At 45.2% G+C, this 17,062-nt stretch overlaps 2 protein-coding genes and 1 long non-coding RNA gene across 5 annotated transcripts; 1 reads left to right on the top strand and 2 right to left on the bottom strand.

The window, feature by feature from the left end:
• Positions 1-1,815: 1,815 nt before the first annotated feature.
• LOC137606952 (HLA class II histocompatibility antigen, DP alpha 1 chain-like) lies at positions 1,816-4,347 on the bottom strand. Its single transcript, XM_068332311.1, has 4 exons — positions 4,211-4,347; positions 3,642-3,887; positions 3,186-3,470; positions 1,816-2,644 (listed from the first exon to the last, which is right to left on the bottom strand). Exons 1-4 carry the CDS (start codon positions 4,272-4,274, stop codon positions 2,523-2,525), a joined length of 717 nt encoding a protein of 238 aa, XP_068188412.1. The 5' UTR covers positions 4,275-4,347; the 3' UTR covers positions 1,816-2,522.
• On the top strand, positions 3,736-7,862 carry LOC137606953 (uncharacterized). 3 transcript variants are annotated; one of them, XR_011037941.1, is made up of 4 exons: positions 3,736-3,875; positions 4,220-4,424; positions 4,522-4,834; positions 7,166-7,862. It is a non-coding gene; the product is annotated as an uncharacterized lncRNA (long non-coding RNA). The 3 variants fall into 3 exon arrangements; XR_011037942.1 differs by having other exon boundaries at positions 4,597-4,834; positions 7,166-7,859; XR_011037940.1 differs by having other exon boundaries at positions 4,220-4,834; positions 7,166-7,305.
• Positions 7,863-8,170: 308 nt separating this feature from the next.
• On the bottom strand, positions 8,171-15,594 carry LOC137606951 (zinc finger protein 345-like). Its single transcript, XM_068332310.1, has 2 exons — positions 15,104-15,594; positions 8,171-14,204 (listed from the first exon to the last, which is right to left on the bottom strand). The coding sequence occupies exons 1-2, from the start codon at positions 15,273-15,275 to the stop codon at positions 12,091-12,093; spliced, it is 2,286 nt and encodes a 761-aa protein (XP_068188411.1). The 5' UTR covers positions 15,276-15,594; the 3' UTR covers positions 8,171-12,090.
• Between the last annotated feature and the right edge of the window lie 1,468 nt (positions 15,595-17,062).

A 17,062-nucleotide genomic window follows, 5' to 3' on the forward strand; every position in this document is an offset into this window, starting at 1 on the left:
TGTCCCTGCTTCGAGAACCGCTGTGACGTCATGCATGTGGAGCTAAAACTGGCTATTTTCTGACGTTTAACAGCTCCATGTCGAAGATGTGTTGATAAACATGCTTTGCACTTAAATATTTGTTCGTCTGTTTCTTTATTTATATGTCATAAAGTTTATATATTTATTTATTCATTCATTCACATTCCTCATCCAACACGCCGACGCTAGTTCTGGGTCAGACCGGGGTGCCCTGCCTGCTGGTGGGAGAACTCTGTGATGGAGGTCTCCTCCAGGAGGAATGGTGTGAATTTCCACACGTCTCGGTCCTCTCTCCTGTCGTTCTCGGAGTTGTTCTGCTGATACACGTGTTGATCAACGTACTGATGCGTTTACAAGTGCATGGAAATAGTTTTGAAAACGCTGTCATGTGGACGCGAATCGTTTTCTTTCCAGGGTGAAAAAAGTTTTGAGAGTTTTGAAAAAGTTCTGGCATTGTGTGGACATGGTGTGAAGAGTGTGATCTGACAGTAGTAATAAATTCTAGGAGCATAGAAAGATAAAGAAAGAAGTGACAGAAGCTCCAGAGTATCTCCCTTTAACGGGAGAGACGGAGAAAAATACCCTCAGCAGCCTAGGCCTATATTAGCATATCTAGTGTGTGTGTGGGGGGGTGTTATTTCTAATTGTAGGCTCTATCAAAGAGGAGGGTTTTTAGTCTACTCTTAAATAAGCTAAGGGTGCCCCCCCCCCCCGGTCTGAGGCTGGGAGGTCGTTCCAGAGTAGAGGGGCAGATAGCTGAAGCTTCTGCCTCTTGTTCTACTCTTAAAAACCCGACGGGTCACCAGAAATCCTGCATCCTCTGATCGAAGGGCCCTGGGGGGGTGATAGACTTCAATAAGATCTTCAATGTTAGACGGAGCCTTACAGTGGGGAGCTTTACATGTGATCACTTTGAATTGTATTCTATGATTAATCTGCAGCCAATGAAGTGACGCTCGGACAGGACAGATGTGTTCTCTCCTCCCAGTCCAGTCAGTCAGCAGCAGCTGCGTTCACATGGATGTAACTGGAGGCTGCTTGCTGGTTGGCTAATGGAGTCACCAGCCAGGAGTTCACACCATGTCCACGGTCACCTGACGGATCAAAACAAGCAATCAGCACAGACCAAGCATGTGTTCATATTTGATCGTAATAGAAATATTGTTTACCCACAAGCCTTCAGTTTCCCAAAGCCCCGTCTCCAAACGCGTCCTCCTGTGCTGCTCTGGTGGATGAAGGTTCCACCAGCCGACCAACCGCCATGTTGTCTTGAACTGCAGTTTGGCCCTAATGCACATGTGGGTGGGGTCAGTTACCCCCAAGATGTGTGGTAGACCAGTGTTGCCATGGAAACCCCTCTGTGTATTGCTGCCTGCACAGAGGAATGTGATGTGTTTGGCCATTTGTGCTGTAACCCAGTCTAGACCTGGAGGACATCACGGCTCAGAGAAGGATGTCCACCCAGGCTGGACAGGAAGTGGACTTCAGAAGGACTGGAGGACCGCGGTCAGACTCAGCTGATCAAGCCTTCATTACTGTCCTCCAACAGGTCTCTGGTTCTCCTCTGAGGACACGTCTGACGTCTCCTCCATCTGTACCTGTGTGTCTTGGAGACAATGCCTTGCTTCTTCTGATGCGTCGCGTCATCAGAGATGGTAAGTGTTAAAGAACAAGCACCAAACCTCGTCCAGAGATAAAGACCTTGTGTTCTTGGAGTCGTTCTTTGCTGGCTGCTGATTGGTCATTGCAGACTCCACCTCTTACTTAGTAAAGAAGATTCAACATTCACAAAGATTGTTTCAGCTGGTAGCTTTATTTCCCATTTTCTACAGATGTGTGATGATGTCATTCACGTGAATTGTTTGGGTCATGTGATGATGTTGATCATCATCGTCCTCTCAGCTACTGTAGAGCTTTGAACCGGTTCATGGATAGAAACACAAACCAGAAACTTTTAGTATTTTTCCAGGAACAAAAACAAAAACAAAAACTTTATATTTTTTAATGTTCCGAAACAGAATCGGAACAGAAAATAATTGTAACTGGATAATAGTGGTTTTTTTTTCTTTTTCTTGAATATCCTCTGTTCTGTAACTGGATCAGTGTTGCTCTGTTTAATGTAGGGACATATCTACAGTATGTAAACTAATTGCTTTAATTGCCAATTTTAAAAGTCCTAAAGCTATCTACCTATTTATATTTACAAGGAAAGTTATTAACTGGTTCGGGAACTATATTTTTTTATTCTCACCGGTTCAGGAACGTCAGTTCATGGGTGGAACGTTGGTTCGTTTCTGTTCAGAACGAACCAAGTGGCAAAAAAATCTGGTTCAAAGCCCTGATGAAGAATGACTCAGGCCCTCATTGGCTATCAGATTGATTAGTCCTTTATCTGGTGAACCAGTTCAACAGAAGGACAACGTTCAGCATAAAGGACACATGAAGAGGTCACAACTGCTTTAGAGACAACTGCTTATAATGACATCACAAGTCCAAGCCAATCAGCTGCATTCGTTTCCTTTGATGAGGAAGAAGGTTCCTACAGCCACGCCCAGGAGACCCACCGTCAGACCCACGCCACAAAAAACTGCTGGACCGATGCCGGGCTGCTCCACCTCCACTTCTGGAAGCAGAGACACGGAGGTCCATCAACCATCATCTGTCATCCAACTGTCATCCATCATCATTTTTTTTATTCCTATGACTAGTTATGATTTTCTATTTGTATTTTCTTGATGGGGTATTTATTACTCTTTCTATCTGGTATTTGTGTACTCACTGTGCTGTGTGTAGTGCGAACTGACTGAACCTCCTTAAGGGATAAATAAAGTTCTACTCTACTCTCTACTCTATCCATCCATCTATCTATCATCAATCATCCAACATCCATCATCCATCCATCATGCATCTATCCATCCATCAGCTATCATCCAACCATTTCCCAACCATCATCCATCATCATCATCCATCATCATCCAACTGTCATCCAGCCAACATTCAATCATCATCATCCATCATCATCCATTCAGGTTCTTTCCATCCTGACTTTCTCCTGTTTCTCTGCCTTTCAGGTGTTGTTTGTTCACTTCCTGTCTGCTGGTTTGCTACTTCCTGTTTTCTGCTGAGAACACTAGTGTGAGGGCTTTGCAGTGAAGGTTTCTCACCCCAGAATCTGGTGAGCGGCTGCTTGAGGGCCTTGTGGTTCAGGGTGCAGCTGTAAACGTCTCCCTGCTCTGGGGTGAACTCCAGCCTGGAGAACTGGTTGAAGGAACCGTCGTCATTGGGGACGGGAACATTGATGCTGACTTCTTCCTTCACCTCCTCGTTGTTCTTGGTCCAGGAGATGTTTATAGAAGCGGGGTAGAAGCCAGTGGCATGGCAGACCAGGAAGTTGGGCCGTCCCAGCTCCGGCTTGTTTCTGGGGTAGATGACTGGACGGGTTGGAGGATCTGGACAGAAACACAAGGACTGTTATTCCCTCGAGGAGTTGGTGTGTGAACGAGAGAGGACAGAGAAGAACCTGAAGCTGAAACATGTGAGAACCTGAACACTGGACTGACGGAACACGCACGACGACAGAGGAAGAAGAGTTTTGTTCTGAAGTTTAAAGTGATCTTTACCGAGATGAACTGCTGGGTTTTTCAGAGCAGCGAGAGTCGTATTCAGGTTACGTTTGCAGATGTCTAGATTGGTCAAAGCGCTATCAAAGAACCCGTCGTAGCCCATGGGGTCAGAGAAGTCGGGCTGGGCGATGACTCCTCTGTGGTTGATGAAGTCTGCGTACCAAAGCTCTTCACTGTCCAGAGAATACATCACCTCTCCTTCAGAGGCTGAACATCCAACGATACGAAAGTGTACGTGTTGACCTGAAAATATAAACACAAGTTCAGCTGTCTGTCTGTCTGCCTGCCTGTCTGTCTGTCTGTCTGTCTGTCTGTCTGTCTGTCTGTCTGTCTGTCTGTCTGTCTGTCTGTCTGTCTGTCTGTCTGTCTGTCTGTCTGTCTGTCTGTCTGTCTGTCTGTCTGTCTGTCTGCCTGCCTGCCTGCCTGCCTGCCTGTCTGTCTGTCTGTCTGTCTGTCTGTCTGTCTGTCTGTCTGTCTGTCTGTCTGTCTACCTGCCTTTCTGCCTGCCTGTCTGTCTGTCTACCTGTCTTCAGGTTTTAATGTGACTTACAGAGATATAAACTTACTGTCAACAGAGACACAGAGGACCGAGGACAGAAGGAGGATCATCATCTTCATCATCTTCATCATTTTTATCTTCGTCTTCACCTCCCTGTACTTGAACCTGTCTGATCCTGGGAACCGTCAGTGGAAGACTGGTGACAACTGCACAGCAGCTGAAGTGTCAAAAGAGAACAGCCAACCAGAATTGAGTAAAATGATGACATCATCAGTCACCAGGTAGAGACAGGCTGCTACTGCTGGACCCGCATGAACTGATCAATAATCAATACTGTTGTGAGACAGCGTGTTCCGTGTGCTCTGCTGGGATGTCTAGAGGAGATGGAGTGAGACGTCAAAGTGATCGATGGCGTCCAGCTGAAAGTGATTGATCTCCATCCTGATTGGTCAGATGTGAACCTCGCCTTCACAACCCGTTGTTGGTGTGGAACAACAGGAAGTGGACTACAGACTACTTCCTGTTGACTCTGGACGTGGCGCTGGAGGAGCTCCTGCTCTTCCTCAGGTGAATGTCGTCAGACCAGTCGGACCACAAAGACGTCCTGCAGCGCCTGAACGCAACACCAGTTTGAGGAATGTCCCACATTGTCCCTGTGTGTCAGAGCGGCCAATCAGAAGAGCCCCTGCTGGTGAGTCATGAGTTGTTAGAGCAGCTGAAGTATTTTCATTGATCAGCTGCTAACTAACCAGTGTGGTAACTAACCTGGATCAGAGGTTACCGGTTAGAAACAGGTTAGCTTAGCAACACATCTGCAGTCCAGGTGAATGGTGACTGTAGCACACCTGTGGCTAATGCTAGTGAGCTAAAGCATGCTACATCAACCATCAACCACTCCACTGAAAATGACTGGCAGCCAAAGAGTTAATGGCTAAATCAAACATTTATCAGATTAACAGACTGCAGTGTTTACCTGTGATGAATATAATCCAGATTGACAGACTGCAGTGTTTACCTGTTATGAATATAATCCAGATTAACAGACTGCAGGGTTTACCAGTTATGAATACAATCGAGGTTGGGAGATTTTTTTTCCTTAACTGTTGCTGATTTACCTCAACTTCTCTGCTATCATCATGCAGACATTGAGTGAATGACAGGAAGGGAAACGTAAGATCAGTTGTTTTTTTCAAAAACTAAAGAAAACAAAATGGTATTAACCAGTTAAAATAATTCTTTGTTCCTTTTCTATTCTAGAAGATTAAAAAATACAAAGTTTTCCTTTTCATTCCTGGAAAAATACCAAACGTTTCTGGTTTTTGTTTCATTCCATGAACCTGTTCAAAGCCCTGATAACGAGACACAAAGGGATGGTAAACATCTCTACACACTCTTCAATCCTGCAGAGGAAGTGATGTGTGACCAGTCCCTGAGTTGACGGGGGAGAAAGAAAGAGGTAGTCAGGTGCTGGGGGGGGCAGGGCAGTGTGAGAGTAGAGGTCAAGGCTATGGTAGGGGGCAGAGCAGGGAGGGAGTTGAGCCTCCTGACCGCCTGGTGAAAGAAACTGTCCTTGAGCCTGCTGGTTCTGGCCCAGACTCTGCAGTCTCCTATTTGATGGCAACAGGCTGAAAATGACCTGTCTGTCGCTTTTGATATTGTTTACTTTTCACGAGTGCCATAATCGCGTGATAATCTGGTCATAAAAACAATACCTCCGGTAGCTCCAGACATTAATTAATTATCCACTAAACATTGGGAATTGAGAATAAATACTATGGGTTGTCTGAAAACGATCTTACCTTCAAATCTCTTTGAAATCCTCCGAGGTAAAGTGTTCATGAAGATCCTCGGATCCTGGGTCACATTGACCCGGTTTATCTGTGCTCTCCATCTCCTTCCATCTCTGATAGGACACAATGTGTCTCCTACAATAATAAAACTTCTGCCTTCTCCGACGTCAAATATGGCGTACCTCAGGGGTCTGTCCTTGGTCCTCTACTATTCTCCCTGTATGTTGCACCTCTTGGTCAAATTAAACGCAGCTTTGGAATAGGTTTCCACTGTTATGCGGATGACACACAACTTTATATGCCTATAAAAGCAGATGATCGATCTGAATTGAGTAAACTAGAGGCCTGTCTTTCTGCTGTGAATAGTTGGATGTCCAGTAATTTCCTGCTCCTAAACCCAGACAAAACTGAAATGTTAATCATTGGCCCTGCACGACACAGAAACCAATTTCAAAACCTAACAATATCTGTAGATAACTGTCTTATAACCCATAGTTCAACAGTCAAGAACCTAGGAGTAACGTTAGATTCGACTCTTGCCTTTGACAAGCATATTAAAGAGGTGACAAAGATCGCCTTCTTTCATCTACGTAATATTTCCAAAATTAGGTCCTCTTTAGCCATGGCTGATGCAGAAATTTTGATTCATGCCTTTGTGTCCTCTAGACTTGACTATTGTAATGTTCTGTTATCAGGGTTGCCTCGGTCTAGAACTAGGGGCCTTCAGATGGTTCAGAACACAGCAGCAAGAATATTAACTAAAACTAGGAAATTTGACCATATCACCCCAGTTTTGGCTGCATTACACTGGCTCCCGATTCATGTTAGATCCGATTTTAAGGTACTCTTACTAACATACAAAAGCCTTAATGGGCTTGCACCAACCTATCTGTCTGATCTTGTTAAACCTTATACGCCGACTAGGGCTCTCCGCTCTCAGAATACTGGTCTCTTGTGTGTTCCTAGATTTAAAAAGAAGTCAGCTGGCCAGAGGGCCTTCTCCTATCGTGCCCCTTTCTTGTGGAATAACCTCCCTATAAATATTAGACAGTCTGAATCTGTAAATGTCTTTAAATCTAGACTCAAAACATATCTGTTCGACCTAACATATAAGTAATATCGGGGATGGCGGTCTCAATGTTTAGGTTTAGCCTAGTCCTGCCGACGAGTCATAGGATTTCTTAGTTAGGCCCCTGCCTCCCATTAATTCTCTGCTATTCTGGTCCCTCTAGCACCACTCTCGCCCCTGCTATCTCTGCTATCTCTGTCTCTCTTCCTTCTTCTGCTGTTCTCTCTCACAGGCCTTTGTGTGGTGGATCATCGGCAATCGGCTACCTCTGTCTGCTTCCATGGCTGGCGATAGCACAAGCTGTACAGTGGTCCTGTTTCACCATCCACTAGGGGAGTGCTGGTTCTGCCTCATTTGGTTCTGCTGTGGTTTTGGGGTTTTGCCAGAGTAACCTTGACTTTAACTTTTTTGAGCTGAATGACTTAGGCACTGTCTGGTCTGTCCTCAGAGTGGTGGATCCTCGGCAATCGGTGACCTCTGTGTGCTTCATCGGCTGGTTGTGACTCGCTCTACTGGATGGATCGGCATGCCTTTGTTATACATTTATTGTTACTGTTATTGTTACCGTTATTATTATTGTGTTGTTAATCTGTACATGCGGTATCTATTGCTTCGTCTGTCCACTCCTGGAAGAGGGGTCCCTCCTCTGCAGTCTTCCTGAGGTTTCTCCCATCCATTTTTTCCCCTGTTAAAAGGGTTTTTGGGGGGAGTTGTTCCTTATCCGATGCGAGGGTCGCACTGCTTGCAGTGCACAAAGGTCAGAGGGATATCGTCTATGTGCAGATTGTAAAGCCCTTTGAGACATTGTTTGTGAATCTGGGCTATATAAAATAAATAAACTTGAACTTGAACTTCCTAGCTTCCCAGAAGGTATTCTAAAGAACGACAGGTCCTTGTCTTTGTGTCTTCTTGATGTTCTGTTGACACAACCATTCACCGCGCAGGTAACCATGATATTTTTGGTGTTAATCGTGTCTAGAAATGCATTCTTATGGCTGCTAAGCTACCTTTGGCTCCAGTGACGTATGACGTGCACATGACCACTGAATGCGAAGCTGCTGCAGCAAAGATTTGAAGCTTTTCTTACCAAAGCGATGATGCTACACATGTAAAATTTATTTTTCTTCTATTTTTCATAATGATGAATAATATAAGTATGTCACTTAAAAATAACTTTATTGTCCCTTTAACTTTGAATTCAGTTTTGTCCTAATATTTTTTTCTCAATATTCGAAAGTATGATTTTGTGTGAGGGGGGTATCCTGCCGTGGAACACCCCACCACCACCACCACTGGTATGCTATAGTTTATTTATTTTTAATTCGATAACATGATTTTTCATCTCAATTTAAAAAGGCATGAAAAATATCAAGTGAGGTGAAAACACATTTACATCATCGCTGGTTATTCCTGCTGGTCATAGGGATCAAAAGTCTAAGACTACAAACAAGTATTGATAATATCTTTCATTGACCTTCTGATCGGTCTGTCACCACTCCTCCCCCCTCTCAGCATTAACCATTTGTTGTTCAATTAGAATTGTAACACAAACTCTACCATAAAACACTTTATTCTCATTTTTCTTTCAATCGATCTCGCCGTACACAATTCGCAGGTTTAGCTTGTAAAATTGAATCCTTGTTTTGTCATTGGACGAGAGGCGGTCATGACCCGAGTGCATATTTAATGATTGGGAGCGTTCGGGTCACTTCGGCTATTTCCTTCGGCATGCGCGCCTTTTTTTCCTAAAAATAAGAAGGCCAATGTGGCTACACAGGCTAAAAACCTTGTGGCCACTTTGGGATTTACTTTGCCTATGGCGTAGTGGTGATCGGCTCGCGCAAGCCCAGTGTTGAATAAAAAGTCTACTGACTCTTTTAGACGGCTAGAGCTCACTAATTATACCTCACGTGGAACAACTCATTAAACTTCACGCGGAACAACAAGATTGGTTCTACCTTATTGCTGATGTCGTGCTGATTCGCTGTTCGGACTTCCATCAACCTGAACTCCCCCGAGCCGAGGCAGGAATCCGCTGGCTGCGGGAGAATTCAATCCACGACAACTTTCACCTCCCCTTGGGAGAATAATGCACATTTTCAGTCTCCTTGTCCCGGCTTGGTGGTTCACGAGTATTTAGGAATCCGGCTCGAAGGACCAATAATAATAATAATAATTCAAACCTTTATTGATCCCCAGAGGGGAAATTCTCTTTACACTCTTATGCATGCATTTCTGTTAGTTTTTCAGCACATCACACACAGTGTTGTGAACAAGGCCCCTGAAACACAGCACACTGGGGCCTGTAATCATGCAGTTGGTCCAGTCCAGGGGAGGAAGAGTGACGGGTTGTGCTCGGAGGTCGTGCCCCAATGAGCAGCTTGTGGTGGGGACGGCGCCTTGCTCAGGGGCGCCTCGGCAGTGGCTGGGAGGTGAGCTGACACCTCCCACTGTCAGCTCACACTCCAGGGGATGGCCGGGCGATCCGTCTTCAAGACATCTGCTCTGCCGCTGAGCCACTGCCGCCCCAAGTAGTATGTCAGAGTTAAGCTCCAGACATCCTGTAAGAAACAATCAGACATGCGCACAGACGCAGGCAGACACAAGTTTCTCTACTGCAGGGGAGACACCAGTAGACCCAGTGCAGTGTGATCACCTCTCCAGAATACTGGCGTCTCTTGCAGTGTTTTATTGAATAGTTGAAGTAGGAGGTTACATGTTTTACATATAGATCATCAAACAAGAAAATCATCACAGGTGTAATGGGAACCTCAAGTTATATGTGATTGATTACAGTTTTTTCCAGCTGCTAACAAGCGGTTTGTCCAAACAGCAGTCACATTTTCAAAACTCTAAACACAATTAGCACAGCATCGGTCATTTGGGGTCATACCATTCACACATTTCAGGTTGCTTTCACACAGTATGCAGTCAGTGAACACATTTCCACATTGCTTTCATTTTCTTAACAAACAAACTATACCTCCCAACAAAATTGTGGATTTTCTATTATTTTCGAATGGTAACACACAACATCCCACAATAGCAACAATATTCCAAACCTTGGAATATTGCAATATCATCAGTTCAAAAACAATATATCACAGCTGATAAACAAACAATTGAATATATATATTTTTTAAATTCTTTTTAAAATTTTTTTTATATACTCAATTAATCCCCAAAGGGAAATTAGTGGCACACTCTAGTGTTAGTAATTCAAACATGTATATATAAGTGTGTACAGGCCTTGAAAACACACACTCCCCCACACATCCACACCCACACATGGGTTCTGTATGCATGCAGGGGGAGGTAGAGTGGTGGGCCACTCATTTACGGTGCACCCAAATGAGCAATTTGTAAGGGTGACGGCCTCCTGCTCAATGGTGCCTCGGCAGTGCTCCAAAGGTGAGCTGACACCTCCCACTGTCGGCTCACTCCGGGTATTTTTGGGTGGGAGCGGGAATCGAACCGCCGATCTTCGAACATTGGACGACCCGCTCTACCACTGAGTCACTGCCCCCCCATTGACACACAGCTGATCATTGGGTGGATCCTGCATACCAATAGGTTCAATCCCAGGTGCATCATCTTGGATGATATCAGAGATCGTAGAGATCAGACATTAATTTTGTGTTTTTTTATGTAACCCCCCCCCCCTTTTTTTTCTGGGCTTTTTGCTGTCATTGTTTTTTGTTGTTCAGAATGCTCTTGTGTGTTTTCATGAATATTTTATTCACTGTAAGCTTTTTCTGTTCCATCAAACAGTATTTTCACTGTACCTACTGTAATAAACTAAAAAGGAAAAAACTGATTTGCTCTCTACTGGAATGCTTTTGAATGTGAACATTACATGTGGACATTAAGTTCCCAACCAAGAAATTTTGTGGACATTTTTTATGCAAATACCGGTAAAACAAACATAAAAGTCTATGTAATTTTTCAAATGTTAATGATACCCAGTATTTTGAAACCTGTTGTACTTTGATTGACTGCATGTATCTTATGAAGTGAAAACAAGCATTATTGTTTGACACAGTAACTTGATTTTGAGTCGAATATAAAATGTACAGAAAAAGATGTATTCCATTTTGAAAGGAAGAGTTAGTGTTTATTTAACACAATGTGCTTTTGAGAAGAAAATTAACCATTTGGACAACTGTGCTTTCTAGGTGGGAGCCTGTGTTAAGAGTTTAGAAAATGTGACTACTGTTTGGACAAACGCTTGTTAGCGACTGAAAAAAACTGTAACTATCATATATGTGAGCGATTAAAGATGAAATCCTGAAACAATAATGAAGCAATGATAATAAACAACTGAATTCTTCCATCACACATTCACTGAACCCTAGATAATCAAGACATTAGAAATAAACACAAAATGTTTAACATCAATTTCTAAAGCTGGAAATTCTCGATCCCTCGTTATAAACTACACAATCCCACTCAACGCGACACAAACGAAAAAAACTTTGACCCAAACGTGACATTTGATTTATTTTCAATTTGAAAATTGAGTAAATGTGAGAGAATATTTAATGACAATGAATGTAAGGTACCTACCCACCCACAAAAAATTCCAATAAATTTGTTGACTTCCGCTTGTTGTACCCCAGAAGAACCTACGACTAGGAAGTCATCCAAGGTTATTTTTGTCTCCATGTGCAGATTGTAAAGCCCTTTGACACATTGTTTGTGAATCTGGGCTATATAAAAATAAATAAACTTGAAACTTCACAGGAGCTGACAGTACGGATCCGAAATTTGACTGTTTCAAATCGATCGAAAGGGATAATCTATTTTCATTCATTCCACCGGAGCATGTACAAAAAAAAATATTTGGGGACGCAATTACTTTAGTTTGACTTAAGATCAAATGTACTTCCACAGATTCATCAATATTGTGTCTTAGGATTAAACTGCACAGGAGGCTTTAGGAAAGAACATTTCCTTTTGGTTCAAACGCCATGGTTCTGAGACATATTGGTTGGTGAACAATACAGAAAGAACGGAATATTACCTGTACATTCCAAAACAATGAAACTTTACCACAACAGGGTGGACATGTTAAACGTTCTTCTCCATTCAAAACTGTAAGGCTTCTATCTCAGTGTGGATTCTCATGTGGCGAGTCAAGTTTGATTTCTGTGTGAAATGTTTGCCACATGTTTTACAACCATAGGGCTTCTCTCCTGTGTGGGACCTCATGTGTTTTGTCAAGTCACCATGCATTGTAAAACCGTTGCCACATGTTTTACAAACATAAGGCCTCTCACCTGTGTGGGTTCTCATGTGGCGAGTCAAGTTTGTTTTCTGTGTGAAATGTTTGCCACATGTTTTACAACCATGGGGCTTCTCTCCTGTGTGGAATCTCATGTGGATAGTCAAGCTATTTTTATGTGTGAAATGTTTGCCACATGTTTTACAACCATAAGGCTTCTCGCTAGTGTGGATTCTCATGTGGCGAGTCAAGGTTGCTTTCTTTGTGAAATATTTGCCACATGTTTTACAACCATAAGGCTTCTCACCTGTGTGCACTCTCACATGTTGTCTCAAATCACTATTGGTGATAAAATATATCCTACAAGTTTCACACCTGTAAGGTGTCTCACCTGTGTGGGTTCTCATGTGGTAAGTCAACGAAGTTTTCCATGTGAAACATTTCCCACACGTTTTACAACCATAAGGCTTCTCACCTGTGTGGACTCTCGTGTGTCTTATCAACGCAAAGTTGAACTTAAAACTTTTCCCACATGTTTCACACCTGTAAGGCTTCTCACCTGTGTGGATTCTCAAGTGGTTAGTCAAGTGTCCTATCTGTATGAAACGTTTGCCACATGTGATACAACTATAAGGCCTCTCACCTGTGTGCACTCTCACGTGTTGTCTCAAATCACTATTGGTGATAAAATATATCCTACAAGTTTCACACCTGTAAGGTGTCTCACCTGTGTGGGTTCTCATGTGGTAAGTCAACGAAGTTTTCCATGTGAAACATTTCCCACACATTTTACAACCATAAGGCTTCTCACCTGTGTGGACTCTTGTGTGTCTTATCAACGCAAAGTTTAACTTAAAATATCTCCCACATGTTTCACACCTGTAAGGCTTCTCATCTGTGTGGATTGCCATATGTCTTCTCAACACACGATTGGCGCTAAATTCTTTCCCACATGTTTCACACCTGTATGGATTCTCCCCTGTGTGAGTTTGCATGTGGTTAGTCAAGTGTCTTTTCTTTATGAAACGTTTGCCACAAGTGATACAACCATAAGGCTTCTCACCTGTGTGGACTTTTGTGTGTTTGATCCACTCACTATTCAACCTAAATCTTTCTCCACATGTTTCACACCTGTAAGGCTCCTCTCCAGTGTGGATTTGCATGTGGTCTTTCAAACTCTTGTGTCTTGTGTAACCCCTCTGACATATTGTACAAACATATGACTTCTTCCTGGTGTTACCTGTTCTCTGGGACTGAAACTGAGCCTCACTCTCAACATCTGTTCTGCTTGTTTCTCCTCTCTCATCACGGCTGACGGACACATGAGAGCTGTTAGAGATCAGCAGGTCAATGTTTGCTGCTCCCACCACAGAGCTGATCACCGGCAGCTGGACAACAGACTCTGTCTGTGCTGCACCATCTTCAGCTTTCATGAACACAGTCTGATCTCCACTCTGCTCATTTTCCTCATGAGAAGGAGACAACACAACAGCTTCAGTCTCCTGCTTCAGGACCAGCTGCTCTCCCTCCTGACTGCTGTGGAGAACCTCTGGTTCCTCTTTGAGGTGGAGAACCTCTGATTCCGGTTTCAGGTGGAGAACCTCTGGTTCCCCTTTGAGGTGGAGAACCTCTGATTCCGGTTTCAGGTGGAGAACCTCTGGTTCCTCTTTAAGGTGGAGAACCTCTGGTTCCGGTTTCAGGTGGAGAACCTCTGGTTCCTCTTTCAGGTGGAGAACCTCTGGTTTCTCTTTCAAGTGGCGAACCTCTGGTTCCTCGTTCAAGTGGAGAACCTCTGGTTCCTCTTTCAGGTGGAGAACCTCTGGTTCCTCTTTCAAGTGGAGAACCTCTGGTTCCTCTTTGAGGTGGAGAACCTCTGGCTCCTCTTGGTCCACACTGGACTTCAGCTCCTGGTTCCAGAGCTGCTGGTCAGCAGGAACCTCCACCTCCTCCTCCTTGCAGACATGGTACCGTGGGTCATCTGTACGGACAACAACAGGAAAATCATGTTATTATGACTACAAACTACTACCATGACACAAACGCAAGGAAATCAGTTGTTGTTGAAAATTCACTGTTTTATTACGTTATCGCGATGTTTATTTTAGTCAGGCACCTATTAGGATAGCTAAGATGCGCTGTGGGGTCCTAGCGACGCTGTTAGCCGCATGTCGCGAGTTAGCAATAAATGACAAACGGAGGCAGTTTTTCCGTCCGAACCGAGTTGTTCCCAGTCGAGAGTTCAGTTCTGTGATGCTGACAGTTAGTAATTAAATACAAAAAATCTCAATTGTTCCCCGTGGCGCCGCTCTGAGCAGAGGGACCCCCGCTCCGACCGGGGGGACCGCCGCTCCGACCGGGGGGACCGCCGCTCCGACCGGGGGGACCGCCGCTCCGACCGGGGGGACCGCCGCTCTGAGCGGAGGGACCGCCGCTCCGACCGGGGGGACCGCCGCTCCGACCGGGGGGACCGCCGCTCCGAGCGGAGGGACCGCCGCTCCGACCGGAGGGACCGCCGCTCTGAGCGGAGGGACCGCCGCTCCGACCGGAGGGACCCCCGCTCCGACCGGGGGGACCGCCGCTCCGACCGGGGGGACCGCCGCTCTGAGCGGAGGGACCGCCGCTCCGACCGGAGGGACCGCCGCTCTGAGCGGAGGGACCGCCGCTCCGACCGGGGGGACCGCCGCTCCGACCGGAGGGACCGCCGCTCCGACCGGGGGGACCGCCGCTCCGACCGGGGGGACCGCCGCTCCGACCGGGGGGACCGCCGCTCCGACCGGAGGGACCGCCGCTCCGACCGGGGGGACCGCCGCTCCGACCGGGGGGACCGCCGCTCCGACCGGGGGGACCGCCGCTCCGACCGGGGGTCGGGTGGTGTACCGATCCTGTGGAGCTTCAGTCGGGCCCTCAGGCAGAGCTCCAGCAGTCGGCGTTGATGATTTCTCTCTTCTTTGTTCTTGACGGTAGTTTTTTTTGAAGCTCCAAAAACTTGGTCTTCAGCAGCTTTTAGGCCATTTACAACTAAATTTACCAAAGAGTCTAATGAGGACATTTTGTTGACTTAACTAAACACCACAAAAACTAAGATAGAACCGACTTCCACTGACTTCAGGAACGAACAAGCTACGCTCCGACACGTATTTGTTTACTTCCGCTTGTTGTCCCCCAGAAAAAACGTCCGACTAGGAAGTCGTCCAGGTTTTTTGTTCTGCTGTGGATGACGGTATGGATTCAGAACTCCACTGTGTCAGAAAGGAAGAATCTACTTCTTTTTTTTTTTCATTTCACTCGGGACTGAAATAAATCGTGGACTCTAATTCCATTAAATCAGGGCGCCAGTAGATCGATCCACATCAAATAAAGGTTGAACGTGTTTTCTTTTGCACCAATGCTGCTGCTTCATGTGCCTTCAATTGGCTATTGGGGATAAATAAAGTTTTTTGAATTGAAAGCAGTTTGTAGAAAGTTTATTTTATGCTTGACACTCTGTTATGAAGAATTACCACAGTGAAAGAAGTATGTCTAAGAACATTTAATTGGTTCAATAATACATCATATTCACATATTAGATAGATAGATAGATAGATAGATATATACTTTAATGATCCCAAGGGAAATTCAGGTGACATCTGCTCGCAAGAGATACAATAAATACAATAAATACACACATGACAGAAAGTATAAGTAACATTATATACTTGCTGTTACATAATTATAACAACAGGAAAAAGAATAGCCTAAAATAAAAGGAAGGAAGCATAGGCACATGGGAGAAGAAGAGAACAAAGAGCTTTGGGAGTCGATGAAGTGTGATGAGTAACACGCGAATGAGCCGAGCTGTTAACTGGTTAAGGACCCCCACAAAGTGTCCCACAGCGCATCCACAGTGCGTCCAAGACCCCCCACGTCTATCCCTTCTCACCCGACCTTGATGACCCTGCGGCTTCAGACCCCCTCCTCCTGAGAGAGTGGTTGTGCCCCCTGATGGCACGAGGCACAAAGGAGGTCCTGAGTCTCTCAGTGGAGGAGCTTGGTGACAGCAGTCTGCCGCTGAAGGAGCTCCTCTGCTGGGTGATGGTGGTGTGCAGGGGGTGGGTGGTGTTACCCAGGATCGACCTAAACCTGGACATAGTCCTCCTCTCTAGGACAGTCTGTATCGAGTCCAGATCCTGACCGATCACAGAGCTAGCCCTCCGGATGAGCCTGTGGATTCTCTCTGTGTCCCGTTTCCTGGCACCGGAAACGTTCTATCATGGTGTAGATGGGAAGAGAAATGGAGGAGGAGTTATTAAGTACAGTATGTAGCCACAAGAGGACAAATGTAGCCACAAGAGGACACAAGCCAGTGTCTTATTGTGCCGGTCCCAAGCCCGGATACATACAGAGTGTTGCCTCAGGAAGGGCATCCAGCGTAAAACTTTTGCCAAATCAAACATGCAAATCAAACCTATGACTTCCATACCGGATCGGTCGAGGCCCGCGTTAACAACGACCACCATCGGCACTGTTGACCTACAGGGCGCCGGTGGAAATTGGACTACTGTTGGTCGAAGAAGAAGAGGAAAGTGTGTTCGCATGAAGAGAGAGAAGAGGAACGCCAAGCGTATAGGACTAAGAGTAGGGACGTTGAATGTTGGAACTATTGCAGGAAAAGGTACAGAGTTGGTTGACATGATACAGAGGAGGAAGGTAGACATACTGTGTGTACAGGAGACCAGGTGGAAAGGTAGCAAGGCTAGAAGTTTAGGAGCAGGGTTCAAGTTGTTCTATCATGGTGTAGATGGGAAGAGAAATGGAGGAGGAGTTATCTTGAAGGAGGAGTTAGTTAGGAATGTCCTG

Source organism: Antennarius striatus, chromosome 14 (assembly GCF_040054535.1).
Source record: "Antennarius striatus isolate MH-2024 chromosome 14, ASM4005453v1, whole genome shotgun sequence".
Classification (NCBI taxonomy): Eukaryota; Metazoa; Chordata; class Actinopteri; order Lophiiformes; family Antennariidae; genus Antennarius; species Antennarius striatus.

Bases quoted from the DNA above. Each gene is read 5' to 3' on its own strand.
- LOC137606952 (XM_068332311.1), bottom strand. From the start codon at position 4,274: ATGATGAAGATGATGAAGATGATGATCCTCCTTCTGTCCTCGGTCCTC. The intron at 3,888-4,210 runs GTAAGTTTATAT...TTATATTTTCAG, and splicing joins CCTCTGTGTCTCTGTTGACA to GTCAACACGTACACTTTCGT. The intron at 3,471-3,641 runs GTAAAGATCACT...GTTTCTGTCCAG, and splicing joins AAACCCAGCAGTTCATCTCG to ATCCTCCAACCCGTCCAGTC.
- LOC137606951 (XM_068332310.1), bottom strand. From the start codon at position 15,275: ATGTCCTCATTAGACTCTTTGGTAAATTTAGTTGTAAATGGCCTAAAA. The intron at 14,205-15,103 runs GTACACCACCCG...TTGTCCGTACAG, and splicing joins ACTGAAGCTCCACAGGATCG to ATGACCCACGGTACCATGTC.